The sequence below is a fragment of the Notothenia rossii genome (genome assembly GCF_949606895.1).
Source record: "Notothenia rossii genome assembly, contig: scaffold_501, whole genome shotgun sequence".
NCBI lineage: Eukaryota > Metazoa > Chordata > Actinopteri > Perciformes > Nototheniidae > Notothenia > Notothenia rossii.
In genome coordinates, this window is record NW_027640007.1 from 1 (window position 1) to 21,532 (window position 21,532).

The 21,532-nt window shown below is 39.4% G+C and overlaps 1 protein-coding gene across 1 annotated transcript; it reads left to right on the forward strand.

Annotated features, from left to right (window-relative positions):
• Positions 1-1,505: 1,505 nt before the first annotated feature.
• On the forward strand, positions 1,506-19,561 carry LOC307027176 (vam6/Vps39-like protein; the record flags this gene model as incomplete). The annotated part of the gene is made up of 10 exons (XM_079695374.1): positions 1,506-1,665; positions 2,655-2,795; positions 3,947-4,088; positions 7,714-7,800; positions 8,526-8,599; positions 9,211-9,427; positions 13,634-13,762; positions 15,864-15,966; positions 17,112-17,157; positions 19,327-19,561. Coding segments are annotated over exons 2-10 (1,114 nt in total), but the record flags the coding sequence as incomplete, so codon positions are not given.
• Between the last annotated feature and the right edge of the window lie 1,971 nt (positions 19,562-21,532).

Sequence of the window (21,532 nt, forward strand, 5' to 3'; positions counted from 1 at the left end):
TGCGGGTAAGCCATGCAGGTAGGTGAGTTGTATGTTATATTAAGGGTAGAAATAAGTATCACAAAGACAAAAACTATCCTGACATCAAAAAACATAAGGCTTATACTGTCAACATTTATTTTGTTTACCTGCTTTTAACTCGTAAACAAAGAATAACGTTTTTCTTTTTTTATATCAGATTTAGATAATAAATAATCAGATGTATTTGCATCACTTGCTTCTTTGGTCTTCTGTATGTTTCCCTTATCTCAAAGGCTTAAGTGTGAGACCCTCATACTCTTTCAGTCCCGCCTCAAAACTCATCTCTTCACCTCTGTCTATCCATAAGCCCCGCCCCCCAAATAATTGCCTGTTGACTGTCTTTGTTTGTCCTTGTTTGTCCACCCTATTGTGCAAAATCCACTTCTTCATATCTCTTCTACATCAACATGTGTCCCCTCTTCTTCATGTCTCTTCTACATCAACATGTGTCCCCTCTTCTTCATGTCTCTTCTACATCAACATGTGTCCCCTCTTCTTCATGTCTCTTCTACATCAACATGTGTCCCCTCTTCTTCATGTCTCTTCTACATCAACATGTGTCCCCTCTTCTTCATGTCTCTTCTACATCAACATCAACATGTGTCCCCTCTTCTTCATGTCTCTTCTACATCAACATGTGTCCCCTCTTCTCCATGTCTCTTCTACATCAACATGTGTCCCCTCTTCTTCATGTCTCTTCTACATCAACATGTGTCCCTCTTTTCATGTCTCTTCTACATCAACATGTGTCCCCTCTTTTTCATGTCTCTTCTACATCAACATGTGTCCCCTCTTTTTCATGTCTCTTCTACATCAACATGTGTCCCTCTTCTTCATGTCTCTTCTACATCAACATGTGTCCCCTCTTCTCCATGTCTCTTCTACATCAACATGTGTCCCCTCTTCTTCATGTCTCTTCTACATCAACATGTGTCCCCTCTCTTCATGTCTCTTCTACATCAACATGTGTCCCCTCTTCTTCATGTCTCTTCTACATCAACATGTGTCCCCTCTGTGGAAAGAGACTCTGAAAGTTTCAGGAACAAAGATTCTCTCTCTTTTTGATCCATTTCTATAAAAACCTGTCTGAAATTGAGCTGATCAGATTTTGGCCACTTATGATGTCATAACGATGTTTTGTTTTGTGTAACCATTAGCCAATCAGCAACCAAGGTAACCCCCCCCCCCCCACCTTATCACCTGAATCTCCTCCTAGAGCACCATTGAGTTCTTTTTAACCAAATCTCTCTCAGAGGGGCGTGGGGAGGGGCTCCTTATTTTCATCTAAAGTAACAGACAGAGAATCAGCACTTTGGAAACAGGGCTGAAACAGAGGGGATTATGGGTAATGCTGCAATGATCTGTATATATCTGAGACCTGTGATATATTGATGAAAAACAGTATAATAGGGGACCTTTAAGTTCATCAAAAGTGCTATATAAATATAAACCATTATTATTATTATTTAAATAAACTGACACACACATTTGTCCTCTTCAGATCCCACCCATGTGATCGGGCTGTACCCAGACCTGCTGCCCTCAGATTACCGCAAACAGCTCCAATACCCGAACCCTCTGCCCTCTCTGTCCGGGGCCGAGCTGGAGAAGGCTCACCTGGCGCTCATCGATTACCTGACTCAGGTGTGTGACGTATAAATCCGTTGGTAGTGGTACACTTCATCGGAACCCAAATTCAGCAGGGATTATGCAAAGGGTCAATATATCTTTGAACCAGGTTTCTTTGGGTTCACACTGGTGTCTCTCCATTTGGATGAGCTGCATGAAATGTTAAAATAAATGTCAATGTTATGACATAAAAAAATGTTTTGAGCCGCTCAAATATTGTAAAAGATTTCAGTTTTTTTCACTTTGAAGGAATTTCTTTTAACAGGATTTTTATGTTTTTTACTTTCTTTCCAAGAACTAAGGTTCGCCTGTTCTTCCACAAAAACTTCAACACTTTCACCTAGATTTTGTCATTTCATATTATAATTACGTTCGTGAGATAAATGGAATAACTTAAGTAACTACTTTATGTAAATCTACAGATATTTGATAACTTGCAGAAGATATGTAATCTTTTTGTGTTGTATAACTATACAGATTATTTTTTACAAATAACAGTATTTCAGTAAATGTCCCCTCGTCTTTTAATAATAATAATAATAATAATAATATATTTTATTTATAAGCGCACTTTTCATTTGCGTAAACAAAACTCAAAGTGCTACAAAATTAAAAAGGGTGAAACAAAACAACAAAAACAATAAAAACAATAAAAAAAAACAATATAAAAAGAATTACTAACAACAAATAAAAGCTGTGACCTTCATGCCAGCACGGCATAATGTGGGGGATTTAAAAATCTAGTTAAAGGCTTTTCTAAAAAGATGCGTTTTTAGGCCTTTTTTTTTGTTTTTGTTTGATTTACAAACTGAATTTGGCCTCTTTTTCGGGTTAAGACAGAACATAATGTCCATCTGCAAACATTTAAACATTAAATAAATCTTTACTTGGACAAGACTGAACGAATACACCAAGCGTTGTGTAGTATTTATAATTGGTGTACATTTAAAGGACACAGTAATGATAAACACAGTAGTTATAATTTATTTGTATTCGCCCCACAGAAACGCAACCACCTTGTGAAGCAGCTGAACGACTCCGACCCCTCGCCGACCTCTCCGCTCATGGAGGGCACGCCGACCATCAAGAGCCGCAAGAAGCTCCTTCAGATCATCGACACCACGCTGCTCAAATGTTACCTGCACGTAAGTCCCAGAACGTCCTCCTTTTAATCCTTAGCGAAGAGATACATGGCAAGTCCAATCTGCAGCTTTTAAACAATCATTTATATCTTAATAGTTTATTGTCTTGCAGAATTGAAAGTGTTGCGCTGATCTAATGTCCTTTAAAAAGTTCTGTTGTTTTTCATTTGTGCTTTAATTTGGTCAGATGTACATTTCTTTACGTACATAGGATTTCAGGAATGTTTAGGAACCTTTCCCCCCCCCCCCCCTTATCCCTCCTTATATTCCATTCAGTCATTTATTATCAGAAGCATTTTTATAAAGCACATTTATTTTGATCTTAAGCTGTTTCCTTGTCTCATGACTCATGTCGTATTTTTAATCCACGTCCACCTGCAGTTGTCAGTGAACGTAATCCCTATGTTTATGTTTCACAATAAAACTTCATACCAGTTCTAGAAAACTTGGCACTCGTCAGCGTTCAACTCGGAGCAAAATGGTTTGATATCACATGAAAGTAATTCAAAACACTCTCAGAGATTGGCAGCTGCAGCAGGCACTTAGCTGCACATAGAGCCAAATGGATTCTGTGTTAGGGAGCTCATTAGCAGGTTTACTTTGAAGAAACCAAACCCGAGTTTTAAGTGGTGTCATCCGGGCTGAGTAGCTGAAATTGAATGTAGGACGCCTCGACAAAAAGCTTACATTTACCCGGTAATCTGTGTATCAAACCTCATCTTTGTAAAGAAAGGTAACTTGTGTTGAATGAGATCACAGATACAAGCAGCCAAAATGCATTTCTCCACTGGATAGTTTGGCTTTTTGGGAGGAGGAAAACCAGCTTCAAAGTCTTTCTGCCGATACTCAACATTTAGTAGGAGCCAATCCACGTAGAATCCTGGGAAAATGAGCCCTGGTTTTTCCCCTTTTTGGAGTTTAAACAAGGAGAATTTCATCATAGGAACTCTAAAGGAAGACCCTAATCGGACTGGAGGGAAGACACCTGATCCAGATTATTTATTCAAATGCTAATCACAGTGTAAAGCAGAGAGGATGACATCATCAGTGAGGTCAGATTCGAAGTGAAACACAGCCTCAGCTTTAAGAAGCGGTGAATGGATTGGACACACGTTAGGAAGTGGATTATAATGTTCTCCTATCCCCCTGTTCAGACTAACGTGGCCCTGGTGTCCCCGCTCCTCCGTCTGGAAAACAACCACTGCCACATCGAGGAGAGCGAGTACATCCTGAAGAAAGCCCACAAATACTCCGAGCTCATTATCCTGTACGAGAAGAAAGGCCTGCACCAGAAAGGTAAGAGGACACCTGACTGTGAACCACCTGCAAACCCACTTATATCAACATATGAGGTAGTATTAAGTAGCAAACTCCAATCATTTGTCAAGTCTCGACTCCAGATAGGAGCTGTTATGATAATGGGACGCAGATTAAGTAAATACGCATTCTTCATTTACCTGACGAAAAGCAAAATGCCTGCACTCTCAGTCATAGTTTCTCTACAACAGTCTTCAACTATTTTAAACAATTCACCACTTTACAAATATATTTTTGTCTCTGAAGTCCTAGACTTTGGGACTAATGTATTCCTTGAGCATGTTTCCATTTTATTCTTCTTGAATTGTTAAAAGATTCTTCAGATTTGTCCTAACCCCTTGGCAAGTTAAAGATTAACCACATGTTTCAATATTTTCAGAAGATTTTTTTTTGTTTTTATTGTTTTTTAAAGGGGACCTATCATGCAAAATGCACGTTTTTATGTCTTTTATACATCAATATGTGTCCCCGGTGTGTCTCTTTTCCTCCGTACCCAAATCTCTAAAAACGGGGAACAACAGAGCTGATCCAGATTTGCGTCCGATATGACGTAATATCTGAAATGTGGACCCACGGCCCTATCAGAAACGTTGCTATCAGAAAACAATGCCCGACTGTTTTGGACGTAATATGGTCGGTGTTTACATTAGCATGCTAACACTCAGAGCTAAGCTGTACTGGAGAGCATGTGTGTGAAGAAGCAGGAAGTAAAAAGGAACTCACCTTGTGGTATAACCGGCAAGAGAGAAAGCCTTTGAGCTCCATACTGTTTCAGAGAGAATCCTTGATAATCCATGATATGACGTTTCATCACAGCAGCATTTAGTTTAGACAGTAGCTGCCGGGTCCCCCATGAGCTCAGACCCCTCCTTTTTTATTTTGTATCAATAAAAAAAAAAAAGAAGCTTTATACCCAAATCAGCACTTTAGAAACAGGAAGTGAAATAGAGGGATATGAGGCATGGCTAGAATGGGTGATCTGTTTGGTATTTTGAGCAAAACACTTCACAGAAATGTTTTTTATATATTTGTATATATCTGAGACCTATGCTATTGCCTAAAAATAGCATGATAGATGACCTTTAAAATTGGCAGTCAGAGAATTGACAGAAGACACTTACAAATATTTTAACTTTGTTTTGACAAATATACATTTAACCAAAATCAAGTGAGAAGTGGGTAAAAAAAAACTAGATCCGACAGGGAATCCCAACGTTATTTAAAACATTTGTGGTTTTGAGTTATTGTGCAGGTATTGCTCTTTTCATCCTTGAATAGGCAGAGATTAGAAATAGATTTAATTATGTTAATCCTTGTAAAATGTTCTATAGTCCTATTGGAAAAGACTACTAAAAACTGTCCGTGTTTTATAAAATAATAGCTTTTATAGTGTAACATATGAAATGCGTATTTTAAGGAGTTATTGGTGATGTTTGCGTTTCGCCAAGCTGTCTCAAAAACCTGGTTCATGCCTGGTTCTTATTTGTGTCCTGAGCTGTGCTACCCTGAGCTGTGCTACCCGTTTGACTATGTGTGATTTTGGGCGTAATAAATGGTGGGGATTTACACCTCCTTCAGCTGTCGGGGCTTTCCTGGAAACCTGGCCGGCGTTTCTCTCTCTCTCTTGAGTTCAAGTGCCAGTTCAAATAGGCTTTTTTGCACGAATGGGTTTCAGCCTTTTTACGCTGAATAAGCAAGCACAAAGCACAACTATGTTAAAATTCAGTAACACAGATTAATCAGATGGAAAAATTTGGATTTGGTGTACTTTCTTCATTTCTTTAGGGATTAGGTAGGGGACTTAGATAGTGATTTTAGCCTTTGCAGACCATTTAAGCCCCGGACACACCAGGCCGAAATCGGCCGTTTTCATTAGTCGGACGACAAAGCGTGCCCTTTCGCCCAAATTCAATTTGGTGTGTCCCGCACCGTCGGCCGTGACACGCCTTATTTGGCCTTTCATGGCCGACGCACAGCCGATTCAACATGTTGAATCGGCCGTGCGTCGGGTCGGGCAGTCGGGCCAAATAAATTACTCTGATTGGCTGTTCAGCTAGCGAATCAGTGCATGAGAAGCGAAACAGAAGTGAGGGACGTAAACAAACGCTTTAAGAAGGCACGCACGAAGAATGTCTTCCACAAGCAACACTCCAAAGGGTGATAGCTCCAGTACCGCACGAGACATGTTTTTGATGTACGAGAGTGAAAATGGAACGCACCTACTATTTGTTGTTTGTTTATATCACGGAGTCTTTTCTTCTTCTCTGTCTTCCGGTTGTTGCCTCTTTTGAATGACGAATACACACTACCGCCGCCTGCTGGTAAGGAGAGTTATTGCCACTCACGCATGCGCAGTTCGTACGTGCTACTTGGCCGTTGGCTGAAGTCTTTGCGGTGTGTTCCAGTGCAACTGTTGGCCAAGACGCAGGAGACGTGAGGCGACACAACAGACGTGTTCCGTCGGGACGTGTTCTTTGGTGTCAGTTTGGTGTGTCAGGGCCTTTACATCCATAAAACCTATAGAACACACTATAGGAGAGGGAAAACCACGAAAGAATAATACGGCCGCTTTAGTCCATTCAAAGTGAACTTTATTGTCAATCTTTCAGTTTGTGTGTACAGACAGAGATCGAAATACCGCTTCCCACAATCCCGAGTATAAAAATACAAATATGTATATCCTATATATATATATATATATATACATGTATACAATACATTTGCACACATTAAGATAAAAAAACATAACAATCAATATAAATAACAGTCACGTCTTCAATATCTATCACTATATCAGTATAGTGAAAACTTGTGTTTCTGACTGAAAAAACATGACGTTTAAAAACACCGACTTGGATTTTGAGAAACCTTGAAGGATATTTTTACTATCTGTTATTTTTAGATTAATTTATAATGAATAATAATTTTTAAAAAGAGCTAAATAAATCATCTAGCCGCAGAAAACAGATCTGTCAATCATCTGGATAACGACTGATACCAGAGTTCAATTTTGTTCTCCACCAAATGTGTTTCAGACCTCGGCATGACGACTGCAAACACAACAAGGAAACATCTGTTAGTGATTTCTCTCTCGAATTGGACGTTGAGTTTTAGGGTTTAGTTTATAAATGAGGGATCAGTTGATGCCAGAGCTGTGTCGGCCTCTGTCAGCATCCTCCTCATCACCTCGGTAAAATAACAAGAGCCATTGTACGCAGAATGGTTCCATTGCTTTTAAGATGGATGGGTTTTATGAACTGGTATCTGAGCTGTGTTCTGGGCTCCACAGTTCATCTCAGAGGAGCTTTTCCCTCGTACATCAGAGCTGTCTTTACGTTATTTGGTTTCTCTGGCCACTCTCGCTGTGAACGCGGCTGGTTTTAATCGAACTGCTGCAATTTGTGATTGTGATGTCATGCTGCTGGAGTCAGCCTCCGAAACTCAAACCAGCTGCTCCTCTCCACAATTAACACAGAGCAGGAGCTGCGGCCAGGTTCTGCTAATGGAGGAGTTATGTAGTGTAGTGGACTGAAATCTCACATTTCTGCTTCTTCTACTTCTTCTTGCTTTCTCTTTCTTCCTCCCCCCCCCCCCCCCCCCCCAGCTCTTCAGGTTCTTCTGGATCAGTCCACGAAGGCGAACTCTCCTCTGAAGGGCCACGAGCGCACCGTGCAGTACCTCCAAAGACTGGGTGAGGACGTCTGTGTTCACTTGGAGCCGTCGTCTCTCGCTGTTCCATATTTATAATTTGTTGGGGTGATTTTGGGAAAAGCTCTGAGAAAACCGTCAGCCTGATTTACTGTTGATGTTGGATGAAATAAATATTCTGCATTCTGTTGTATGTCATGGTCTGCGGTGCCTAACGTTTTCTGGCACGCACTAAATGAGGCTTTTTGTACCACATGTGTCAGGATTTACTGTATTTCTGCACCTGGGATGGCGACATGAATTCCTGTTGCATTACTGACCCGATATCTAGCCGCTAACGATAGCTGTTCATGTGATACACTAGGAAAACGCATCATAATAACCGTCATAAATTAAATAGCAAATTGATGTTTAGTTAGTATTTATTCTACTGATAGAGACCATTTGTTTATATTTACGATACTGTGTCAAAGAAAGGAACATTTCAATCTTTGCTAATGATTACTAAAGACATTGTAAAAGGTTTCATAGATAAGTGAACCAGAAACCAATCATTAACCACAAACAAACTATAAAATATCTACTAAATATGCTTTCAACAAGGTTTTATGATCATCAGCTGCAACTTAATAATATCCATTTAAATAATGTTTATTGATTATTTGATTTGCTTGTATTGCTTACTATGAGCTGGATCATCTGCTGTGTCTCCTTTGGGTCCTGTGAGTTTCCTTGGTGAAGTCGAACTGTATTTCTTTCGTCCCGCAGGAGTGGAGAATATGGGAATAATCTTCGAGTTTTCTCCCTGGGTGTTGAAGATCTGTCCTGAGGACGGTCTCAAGGTGAGACACACAAACTTACACTACATGATATAATATTTCAGTTTTTAATAATTGTTTAACTTGATTTCCCTCTGTTAGCATTTGGCTACGTTGCAGGGTTTTTCCTTTTTATATTTTTAACATATAAAGTGGTTTATGGTTATGTTTTCAAGATAAGGAATTTGCTTGAATTTCGACATTTGAAAATATCTAGATTTTTCTCATATGGCGTTTTATCTTTTCATGTAAACTGAAACATTTCGGAAACATTTTTTAAATACTTAAATAAAACGATCCCGTCGTCATATTTCTAGTTGTGTCGTGTTGTCATCCATGGTTGTCATACACAAAACGCTAGCTAAACAATATAAACATATATCGAAAAAGAAACAGTGACAACATTAATTTATTTCGGTGGGTATTTTGCTATTATATTAACAAAGTAGAAGGATGGTAAAGGTTTCTTAAGAATAGGCACCTTTTTTTAAAGTTCTTGAATCATATTCTTCTAAGCTGTATGAACCCTTTAACCTCAAAAGGATAAGGAACCTTTCTCTATTGTCTTTCTATATATCCTTTCACCATAAAGAAAGCCCTCTCCTCCTCATTTAAAACTCTGTCTTTCTGTCCAGATCTTCACGGAGGACCTGACGGAGGTGGAGACGATGCCCCGAGACAAGGTGTTGAACTTCCTGAAGGAGGGCTTCAAGGAGCTGGCCGTCCCGTACCTGGAGCACATCGTCTACGTTTGGGACGACAAGGGCCCCGAGTTTCACAACGTGCTGATCCAGCTCTACCTGGAGAGGGTGCAGGGTCTCATGAAGCAGTACCTCAACTCCCTGCCTGAAGGTACCCGTCAGAAATGACATGAAACCTAATCAAGTTAGTGTCTGCGGCACCTTGAAAGCAGAGTTTCCGTTAGCCGGTAATTACCGGACTTTGACTGGTAAAATATGCTGAAGACCGGCAAATCTAAATCTCATCGGTCAAAACGTCGGGTCAAAAATAATTTCCCCTTAGCGCAATACCGCATCGGTTGCGCCACTTATGTGACAGACAAAAGAGTATGTGAAAGACAAGAATAGTCAATTCTAATGTCTAACCATAGTGTCTAACACCTAATGTGGAGAAAGAGATGTGCTGTATGGTTTGATTGTGCGTTGATCTGTTGGTAATGCCTCGGGGTTCCGGTGGGGATGTAAACAAATGCATAATGCTGCGCTATACTTTGTGGCCTCAACCGGTTGCATAGCGACGCTTATTGTTTAGGTGTCTTTTAATAAGCAGGTAGTCATATAATTAGCTAGAACTAGCTAGTTCTGATCGATATGGACATAAACGCGAGTGAAGTCTAATCTGACGGGAGAGAGAGATCAGCTGCTGCTGACGAGTCGACACGCAGCTCTGCATGATCACATGCAGCGGTGAGCGGAACAAAACACACTTCAGGTTAGAATATCACACGTAGCTATTTTAATTAGCTCTCAAACTACCGTAACTGGTTATAGATATGTTTAGTTTTACTGTCGGGTCACTCATTACTGATCCGCGAGCTGCATGATACTGACGGGCCGTCAGGAGAGGGAGAGAGCGCTCCGTTTATTATTCCCGTGTTATTGTAAGTTACTGTTCACTTTTCAATAATGTAGTTAATCTACTATAATTAGTTTGTTTAAAATCGAATCATATCAATTTGTTTTAAAGCTCAATAAATAACAAAGAAGACCTTTGACCGGCACTTTTCTCATTTTGTCCGGAAGATTTCAACTTTAACGGATATGTTGACCGGCACTAACGGAAACTCTGCTTGAAAGTCATGAAAACTTTCATACCAACTGTTAGGAAAATCTCCCTTCCCCGGCTTGAGCTTCAACCTCAGGATCCATGTATCTGTGATCCTCTCCAGAATGGAAGGAGTCATCACATACAGAGCATCAACTAGTTCCTGAACAGTGTCCTTCACATGCTGATATCCAAGAGAGGGAGTTACACAGTCACAAGATGGAGGAATAGAAAGCAGTATTCAATGTTTACTTCAGATTAGCTCCACGTCAGAAATGATCATGCTTGTCATATGTCTCTCTCCATAGAGGCTGAATCATCATGTTAATCACATAGCTATCATATGCCTCAAACAGTCCTGATGCTCTTCTAGGTAATCACACATCCTGTCATGAAGCTACAGTTGGGATACCTTTGTTATCACGTGGACTCTGATACATCTATTTTTATCATAGTTTCCATGTGATTACAGAGAGTGCCAGGACTTAATAATGAAGCCCATCCATCTCCCGCTCTCTTTGTGACTTCTTAATGATCTCCCAGGGACATTTTGTATTCAAATGAACCTGTCAGACGGCTACATATCAACGTGTGCTCATTAATGTGCACTTAGTGCCTCAGAAATAAACGAATAAATCAAATAATGTAATATATAAATCTGTCCTTGGCAGGTTATTGCTTCATGGTGCATCATTAATCAAATTGCAGAACAGAGTAGGTGGTAATATAATATACTTGTTTCTAAGATTAATAACAGATTATTTTTGTTTGCACACATTATTAATAGTGACTGTATCAAGTGCTATTTTAAGGTTTACCTCAGATACCCTGTTGAGTTTCTCTAGCAAAGACTTTTTCCTTTTCATGCGTCCATGTGTGCTTGCTGCAGTAAAGAATAATAGCTTATTAATTCAGTGGCAAAGTAAAAAACACGACGATAAAAACACATTTTGATCAAGATTTCTATAGACTTTAAGCACGTTTCATGTCATTTGAGATTGTGTTTGAATGTTAGATCAAATAACAAATGAATATTTTATAAATACATATATTATAAGCAATGTCTGAGGAATACACTAATAAAAGCAACCAATTTAAAATCATAAATATGTATATTTAAGTTTTAGTATACAGTACCAGTCAAATGTTTGGACACACCTTCTCATTCAAAGGTTTTTATGTAAATACATTATTTTCTACATTGTAAATTAATACTGAACACATCAAAACTATGAAAGAACACATATGGAATTATCTAGTAAACTAAAAAATGAATATGATTTTCATTTTAGATTCTTCAGAGTAGCCCCCTTTTGCCTTGATGACAGCTTTGCACACTCTTGTCAGTCAGCTTCATGATGTAGTCAAAAAACATTAAAAGCATTGAAAAGCAAAGCATCATAAAATACAATTTAAGGAAATGCAAACATAATGTATTATTAACTTTCATGTCTCATGAATAGTCTAAAAACTCTATTTCACAGATTGAGCAAAGCAGAACATATTCACTTAAAGTATTAGGAGCCGCTGAAACAAATGAAACAATATTTCATTATCAAAATGTCTGCAGATGAATCGTCCACTGTTTATATATCCTTTATTTAACCAGGTAAAAGTCTCACTGAGATTCAAATCTATTTTCCAAGAGCGACCTGAACAAGAAGGGCAGCATGAACAAAGTTACAACCGATAAAACACAGAGAATACAGGCAGAGGAACACAGCTGTAAAACACAAATGAAATGGCACATCAACCAGTCAATGTGTGGTGTAGCGGCAAAAATCATATAGAAATAAAACAGATAAATAACTTAAAAATAATACAGCCGCTGAGGCACTAGTTAGCGGATCTTACGCAGGGCAATGATCCAGGTCCAGACAAGATTCTCCATTTGTGCAGTTTATTCCCATAACAAAGTCGAACAGGTTTCCTTGATCCCTTTTCCTTAAGCCTTTCCTAGGGCTTTCCTTCTGCTGGCTTGAAACACCCTGTTAAAAAACCGTTTGCCTACTAGTGCTCTGGCTCCCACCTCCACCTGTCTCCAATATATACAATTACACCAGGTGCTCTAATCACCAAGTGCCCAAAACATGCCTTCAAAATAAAAGCATAGAAACTACTTTAACTTATGAAGCTAACTAAGAATACATTTACAATAAACACCATAAAACAGCAAGAAAAGAAATGTTAAACTAGTAGATAATATAAAGAGATATATAGCTCCAACATGTGTGGTGGCGTTTTGAATCCGTGTCTACATTTAATAGCCACTTCTCTGTCGGGCTTGTGGGTTTTTAACTTTTGACGCGCCTCTCTTTGTTTCCAAACTAATTTAGCAGAGGTCGTTGTTGAATCAGGGGGTCCGCGGGGGGTCTTAAAAAGTATTAAAAGTTGATAAATCAATTTAGCGAAAATGAAGGCTATTAAAAAGTATTAAAGGGCATTCTCCAAGGTCTTACATTTAGTAGCTTGTTTTCAATAAGTATCTAAATGGTCCAAAGAGGTTGTATTCTACAGTCTGCCTGAATGTAATCATTGCGTAGGTGTGTAGTGTGATTCTGTGTAGTTTATTTATGGCATCCCGTTGGATTTGACGTCATCTGAACAGGACATCGCACGCTCACTGCTTGATAGCGCGCGAAGGTCCGTTTACGCCGGTTGCTAAGCAACATTGTTATGGGGAAATGCAAGTCTGCGTCCAAATGGTTGGAAGATAAGGAGAAAGGACAATCAATACTGTATATAGTCAATGTGAGGTAAAGTGTGTCGCCAAGGTAACCGGTTAAAACTCAAAGTGGCGATGAGGTCTTAAAATGTATGGAAAGGGTCTTAAAAGGTTTTACATCTGACTTCAGGATTCCTGCATATATGTCGCTTCATAATAAATAAAAGTTCACAGTATCAAAAAAGAACGCGGTCAAAAGACTTTACCGCTTCCCCCATCTCATCACAATCAGCTGTGTCCTATCAACCTAATATATATAGGCATTTAGCCATGCACGTGATACCTGGCGCACATTTGATAACAAATAAGTGAGCCTTAAATTAACATCTTTTAAACCATAGTGTGACTCACAAAAATAAAGAGTTTATCTAAATCCTTATAAAACATAAAAAAAAACTGCCACAATTTAAAACGACTTCAATTATGGGATATAAGAGAAATCACATCGACCAATGGATTCTTGCTCTCCCGTAGTGATGAAATCTGACAGTTTCAGCTCCTTCTATACAGACGTTGCTCTTCTTAAACTCAATGTGTGGTCTCTGCAGGAGTTCCCCCTGTGTCTGCGGGGAAGGAGGAAGGAGACCTGGGCGAGTTCAGGATGAAGCTGCTCTCCTTCCTGGATATTTCCACCAGCTACCAGCCGTCCAGACTCATCAGTGATTTTCCCTTTGACGGTGAGTGATGAGAAGGCGGCTCCTCTGTTTGCTCGACAAATACTCACCAGGATGTGGAATTTAATGTCTATAGACGCTGACAATTAAATGTATAACCCTCCTATGATAATGTGTCATCATAATTTAGACCGCTCTTATAAATGAGTGATTGCCAGAGTCAAAACAAACATTTGCTTTTGTGAAATGTTTTCCCCATTATTGTGATGTATTTTATGAATTCAAGGATAATAATTGAAAACGTAAAGAAATTAAAAGATTTCATAAAATAAGAAAAAAGAAAATACAAATAATAGGAAACATTTAATTAAAGGGTGCTCTAAGGTTAAAGGTCACCTATCATGCTATGTTTAGGCAATAGCATAGGTCTCTGATATATAAAAAGATATAAAAAACATGTCTATCAAGTGTTTTGCTCAAAATAACAAACAGATCACCCATTCTAGCCATGCCTCACATCCCTCTATTTCACTTCCTGTTTCTAAAGTGCTGATTTGGGTATAAAGCTTTAACAAATAAAAAAGTAGGGGTCTGAGCTCATGCGGGACCCGGCAGCTACTGTCTAAACTAAATGCTGCTGTGATGAAACGCCATATCATGGATTATCAAGGATTCTCTCTGAAACAGTATGGAGCTCAAAGGCTTTCTCTCTTGCCGGTTATACCACAAGGTGAGTTCCTTTTTACTTCCTGCTTCTTCACACACATGCTCTCCAGTACAGGTTAGCTCTGAGTGTTAGCCATGCTAATGTAAACACAGACCATATTACGTCCAAAACAGTCGGGCATTGTTTCTGATAGCAACGTTTCTGATAGGGCCGTGGGTCCACATTTCAGATATTACGTCATATCGGAAAAAAATAGGAATAACAATATATATTTTTAATCTGAAAGAAAAAAATGGAATAATAGGAAATAAGGAAAAATAAAATAAATAGGCTTGTATGATGGCGAGCATAAATATGCAGACAAATGCATATTTACACTCATGTATACATACATTAATATACAGTTTATACACAGATATACGTCAGTACATAGACATACACAGACAACTTGGGGCTGCATTCTTTAAAACTGTGTTATTGTGATAATGTTATTTTACATTTATTAAACCATTGCAAATATTAATTTACACCTTGAGTGTGGAAAAAATAAGTGGTTTTGATACAGAAATTGAAGAAGAACCACATTTATTTATCAGTAAATATGTCTCTACTCAATTTAATTTATTTAATGTAGTAGCATTAGGGTTGCAAAGGGGCAGAAAGTTTCCATGGGAAGTTCAGCTGGGGAATTTTGGAAATATTCAATGCAAAATTAAACAAAAAAACATGACATTTCACCCGATTTTTTTATTTTTTAAAATAATTTTATTGAACAATTATTTAAGAACGAAAACAGGAAGGTTGAGTTAAATGTTACTCATCCCCCCCAACCTCACTCACTCTTCTCCCTCCAAAAAGTTCCATTAAACATGCAAATCTTCCTTCAAGCGATCCTCTGCATTTTTTACCCTTTCAGTCAACGGGCTCTTCCTGGGCCTCATCAACATCACACTCTGAGTCTTCCTCTTCAGCGTCACTGTCCAGCCTTGTTGAGGATGGCTCTGTGTCACGCTCAGAGAGCCTTATAGCTTTGCCCGAATGCCAACCACTTTTTCCACTCTCACATTTGTGAGCCTGTTGCGAACCTTTGTGTGGTCTCAATAGCCGTGCAGTAAGCAGTGTGCTATGGCATGGATATTCAAGTGTACTTGAATGGCATCTGTTTGTTTAGTCAAGATTATGCTAAAATATACTTTTCCCAGCTATATTTAAGTTCCCTATGAAGAGCCAACCTTCAATTTGGAAAATTCCCAGTTAATTCCCGTTAATTCCCGTGGAAAGTTTCCATCTTTGAAAATTCCCGGAATTTTGCAACCCTAAGTAGCATACTGTACATCACGCAGTTTCGTGCCTGTGTAACATGCACTTAAGAAGAACAAAGTGTTTTATGTATTTACCATAACCTCATGTACATATGCTGTCAGTTAGAGAGGAAGGTTTTAGTGAAGTTATATTAGTTTCTAAGCCGTTAATAAAAAACCCTCCCTTTGACCTCAGGGCTGCTGGAGGAGCGGGCGCTGCTGCTGGGTCGCATGGGGAAACACGAGCAGGCGCTGTTCATCTACGTGCACATCCTGAAAGACACACACATGGCTGAAGAGTGAGTCCTCCTGCACACACACACACACACACACACACACACACACACACACACACACACACACACACACACACACAGACACACACACACAGACACACACACACACACACACACACACACACACACACACACACACAGACATCTCCTGCCGACAGACATCCACACGCAGAGACAGACAGACACATACACACACACACATGGCTGAAGAGTGAGTCCTCCTCCACACACATACACACACTCACACTCACTCCAACAGACAAACACACCATCCTGCAGATGAACAGGAAGGGAGTTCACAACACACAGCAGCCAAATGTTTGCCCAGTGGCTCATTTCATATTTAATATTGATTTGTGGTGGAAGAGGTAAAGGTAAACCAATACCAACACAGGGTGGAAACAGTCGGTTAAAAGTACATGTCCTGCATTCAAACTGTAACCTCAGTAAAAGTATTACCATTCAAATAAAGTTATTGTTAAAGTTTCAACATTTTATAATAATAGTCTCAAATGTCTGAAGGTTTTTTAGGTACATTGTCAGTTTTTTCTATTAGATATGAATGTTTTTTTATACAGAGAAATTCCATTTTAATCTTAGTAATTCTGGATGTAGATTTACTGAGACCTTTCCAACAATTCATCTCTTAATGTAATCACTTTATATCTCAGACATTTCCAAGGTTCATCTATTTTATTTGCTATTTTCTGCTAAATATACTCCTTCTTCTCAGAATATTACAATCCTCCCCTGCTCTGTAGCTTTCTCCTTTCCAAACAATGAAATAAAAACAGTTATAGTAGTTTAATCTCTACCTCTAATAATAATACGAAGCCTACATGATAAATGATCTGGTGGTAAGATATTGCACTATTTATCTGAATCTGAACCTTCCAAATAAGTGCCAGTGGAGTGGAAGTATAGTAGCAGGAAATAGAAATACTCAAGTAAAGTACAGGTACCTCCAAATTATACTTGAGTACCACTGCTGATGATTAGATATTAATTTCTGAATGTTAAACGGTCTAAAAGTGTACATTTGTTTCTCAGTTAAAACAAAGCTTTGACTTTACTCACTCATCCTCACTGTGTTGTTACAGCGCTGTGAGCTTCATAGAGATAAACACGTTTTCATGTTTCCTCTGCAGATACTGTCACAGCCACTACAGCAGTTCAGAGGAAGGGAACAAAGATGTAAGGACATTTGAATGTTTTGTTCCAGATAAGACAACATGTTTCTCTAACCTTCGTCCTCTTGGATTTCATTGTGTTGTTTCATGACCACTTTTCTCATTATGTACACTCGGCTTCTTACGGTTAAGTACCTTCAGAAAGAGCTTCACAAATATAATGGATTATTTATCTTTCCAGATGACAGGCACACAGCTCTCCAGACAGCCTCATTCCGCATGAATAATAGTTGTTGTTGTTGTTGTTGTTGTTGTTTGGTGTGTGTCTGAAAAGTAGCTTGCATTTTCAAGTAAACACCAAAATTAAAGAAGTCAAAATGAGTGAATAAGTTAGACCCTCCAGAAAAACGCGGGCTAAAATCCTTGATTATGCGATTAAACATGCGGGGTTTTTATGTGATTTTATGCCGTGAAATTGCGGGAAGTTGCGAAATATGCTAAATATGCGGGGAAAAGAATAACAATTTTTTAAAATATTGGGCTGTCTTATTTATTCTCTCTCACACACAACCTGCCACTAACGTTAAACCCCTTTACTACTCAATTAAACACATTCAATGTTTATTTATTGTAAAAGCAATTGGGCTATTTTAATCTCACACACACACCACCACCACCCCCCCCCCCCCCACACACACACACACACACACACTTCTCCGCCTCATTCTGTTTTCATTTACTCGTTCGTTATCTGACCAGCTTCAATCTTATAGGCTACTCACTTCGTTTCTTGTAGCCCTCGAAAGGGTTTTGGAGGTTGATGCCTCGCTGAACGTGAGTTGTTTGGCTTTCTTGTCCGCAGCAGCAGAAAGCATTTTCGAATGTTTGAATGAATCAAAGTGCGTCGATTTTCTCTTATGCTCCAACACACACTGGGTGCAGAATAGTTTCCCCCCACTTTTTGCCCGGTCTTTAGTAGAAATGTTCGTCGGTAAATGAGATGGATTAGATTTTTTTTATTTTTCTCTCGTGTGAGCTCCACACGTTCACTCTATACAGTGTTGTTTACATTCTGTGATGCGCGAGCTGATGACGTCACGTCAAGACGAGTTAACTTTTTTTCCCCTCAACTTTGTGTGGAAAAATGCGGGGATTATGCGGCCTTTTAAAAATCTGCGCCATTTGGCTGATTATGCGGTAAATTCTGCGATCGCAGAATCGCGTTTTTCTGGAGGGTCTAAAGTTGGTTGGAGGAAAAAATCAATGAATCAATGCTGTTTCTTTGAAGGTCAGAAAGTAATGAAATCCTTAATAGATGCCCGTGTGTAAAGTCCACTTTTAATAATAAAAAATAGCCTAATTTCAAAGGATTTTTTTTTATTTAGAGCAGTTATATATTTTTTCTATCCTCATGTTAAATATCAAGCTGTAGCCAGTTAGCTTAGCTTAGCATGAAGACTGGGAAAGAGCTAGACTACCAACATAGCTTCAGTTCAGTTATTAAGATGTTATCTATGTACATATTTCTGAGCTATTTCTCAGCATGGTATATCGATGTCAAATGTTTGTGAGGTTGTGTGTGTATGCATGAGACCCCTGGATACATATGCTAATTACATTGCAGCTATTGCTACTTCACTCTTATTTTAAATCTATCGTTTTTACGTTTAGCCAAAGCATAATTTCCAAAATGTCCAGCTACTTCTGTATTTAAAGTCACCATGTTCTTAGTCAGGTAGGTTCCCTGAAACTTTGAGTATATCATTTTGTATTGTTTGATTAGATAAGAAGAATGTATTGTCGTTGAGTACCGAGACAACAAAATGCAGTTTAGCGTCTAGTGCAAAAACCTTCAAGTGTACAATTTCTATTACAATTATTAATCATTTCTTGTCTGGTTTCTTATCCAAGTTTTTTCTGCTGTAACATGGGCAAATGTTATATCTGGTCTTATCGTCTTTGCTGTTTCGGTATATTTATCCTGTTTTTCAATTCTGTAAAATCCTTTATTTTTTTAGGTGAATTTTTGTCTTGCATGAAACTTTTTTTATGCTGCTTCATCATTATTCTCATGACACATTTCTGGTCAAGTAATATATCAATGACTCTGATATATATATATGCACTGTTGGTGGAGCCTGTGACCTAAGATTTTCATCGTCATAACTACACTGTAACTGTACGTATGACTAATAAAAGCCTTGTACCTTGAACTTGATATTTCCTCCTGCAGGTGTATCTGTCGTTGCTGCGGATGTACCTTTCCCCTCCTGATGTTCACTGCCTGGGGCCGATCAAGATGGAGCTGTCGGAGCCTCAAGCCAACCTGCAGGCGGCGCTACACGTTCTGGAGCTGCACCACAGCAAGCTCAACACCACCAAGGTAAACACACCACAGCAAGCTCAACACCACCAAGGTAAACACACCACAGCTAGCTCAAAACCACAGCTAGCTCAACACCACCAAGGTACACACACCACAGCTAGCTCAACACCCCACCTAGCTCAACACCACCAAGGTAAACACACCACAGCTAGCTCAACACCACAGCTAGCTCAACACCACCAAGGTAAACACACCACAGCTAGCTCAACACCACAGCTAGCTCAACACCACCAAGGTAAACACACCACAGCTAGCTCAACACCACAGCTAGCTCAACACCACCAAGGTAAACACACCACAGCTAGCTCAACACCACAGCTAGCTCAACACCACAGCTAGCTCAACACCACCAAGGTAAACACACCACAGCTAGCTCAACACCACAGCTAGCTCAACACCACAGCTAGCTCAACACCACCAAGGTAACACCAAAGTTAGCTCAACACCACAAAGGTAACACCAAAGTTAGCTCAACACCACCAAGGTACACACACCACAGCTAGCTCAACACCACCAAGGTAAACACACCACAGCTAGCTCAACACCACCAAGGTAAACACACCACAGCTAGCTCAACACCACCAAGGTAAACACACCACAGCTAGCTCAACACCACCAAGGTAAACACACCACAGCTAGCTCAACACTGTAGACAGAACAGAAGCTGTTCAGCAGATGTATACCCGGTACACTCTGCCTATAGCTGGAGGAAAGCTCCTTGGTTGTGACTGATGTTTGGCCCAGATTAGGTGTTAATGTGAGAAGTTAACAGATCCAGTCTTAAACCCCCTGAACTTCTCAGTGACTCATTGTTGCCGTTTTAATTGCAAATATGTTTTGATATTTAGAAATTCAAATCTGGATAATTAGGCGTTGTGTCCACAAAACATGATTATAATCACCTCTCAATTTGACAATGTAAAACTCGGTGGTTGTTATGATGCAGACAGGGACAAAATGTAGCTTCACGTCCATTTTCTACTGTCACATTACGGTCTCTTTTCTGAAAAGATGTGGTGCATTCAGAAGAAAAGAAGCTACTTTGAGGCAGCTCCATGGGAAACATTTAAATAAGAGGTATTGTAATGTAAGCTAGCATACTCCTGTTGATGGGGATTAAAGCTGACGGCTCATATCTCACCTCCAGTTCTCGCTGAAGACCTGTGTTTGAATCCATCTGCTTCTCCGTACGATCCCCCTGGGGAGCGATAACCTAATAATATCCTCTGTGATGCGCCATTATTCTCATATCTTGCAAAGTGTGCATGTTTCAGATTAGAGACGAGATAATCCTTGCAGTTGCAACAGATTTTAAATACGGTGAGGATTTCTAAACTCCTGCAGTGCGAGCCTGGCGTTGACAACAACAGTGTAACATAGTTCAGTGCATAAAAACAGCATCAACTGTGACAGAAGTTATCACAGAAAAGCACTTAAGCTGAAGCTGCCAAGTTTTTCTGACACAAGCACAAAAGTGTCGCACTTGTTGAACTCCATCTGGTTCTCAAAGCTGCTCTTAATTCACAAAGCATTCATTAGTTTCTAACTCAACCCAGGGCTTCGTTATTATAACTTGATTTGCCAATTCAGAAAAGACATGAAAGTGGACCGATATGAGAGGGCTGAATTAAAAGAGATGAGATGGAACAACATGATTAATGAGGACAGGAACTCACACAAATGAGTCATTTAGCGTGAAATTAAAGCAGAGAATGAACTGAACGGAAAGATTTGATTTAGTTTGGTGTTTACAGCGAGACTACAGGGGTTTGCAGTCGAGCTGCTGCTTTCTGATAGAACAAGGGAGCAGATCTCCCCCGAGAGACACGTGAACATCTTTTATAAAAAAATGTTCTTATACTTTCAAATACCTGAAAAACAGAAGGGAGACAATCTACATAAAAAGCTGTTATGTACAAAACCGGCTCATGGCCTATTTTTCTTGTCGAACCTGCTCTCTAGTAAAGAAGACTTCCCTTAAAGGGGTCATTTGCATTATTGAAGTCGTGTTATATGAGGTGCTTATCCATATTCATGAGGCGTTGACATCCTC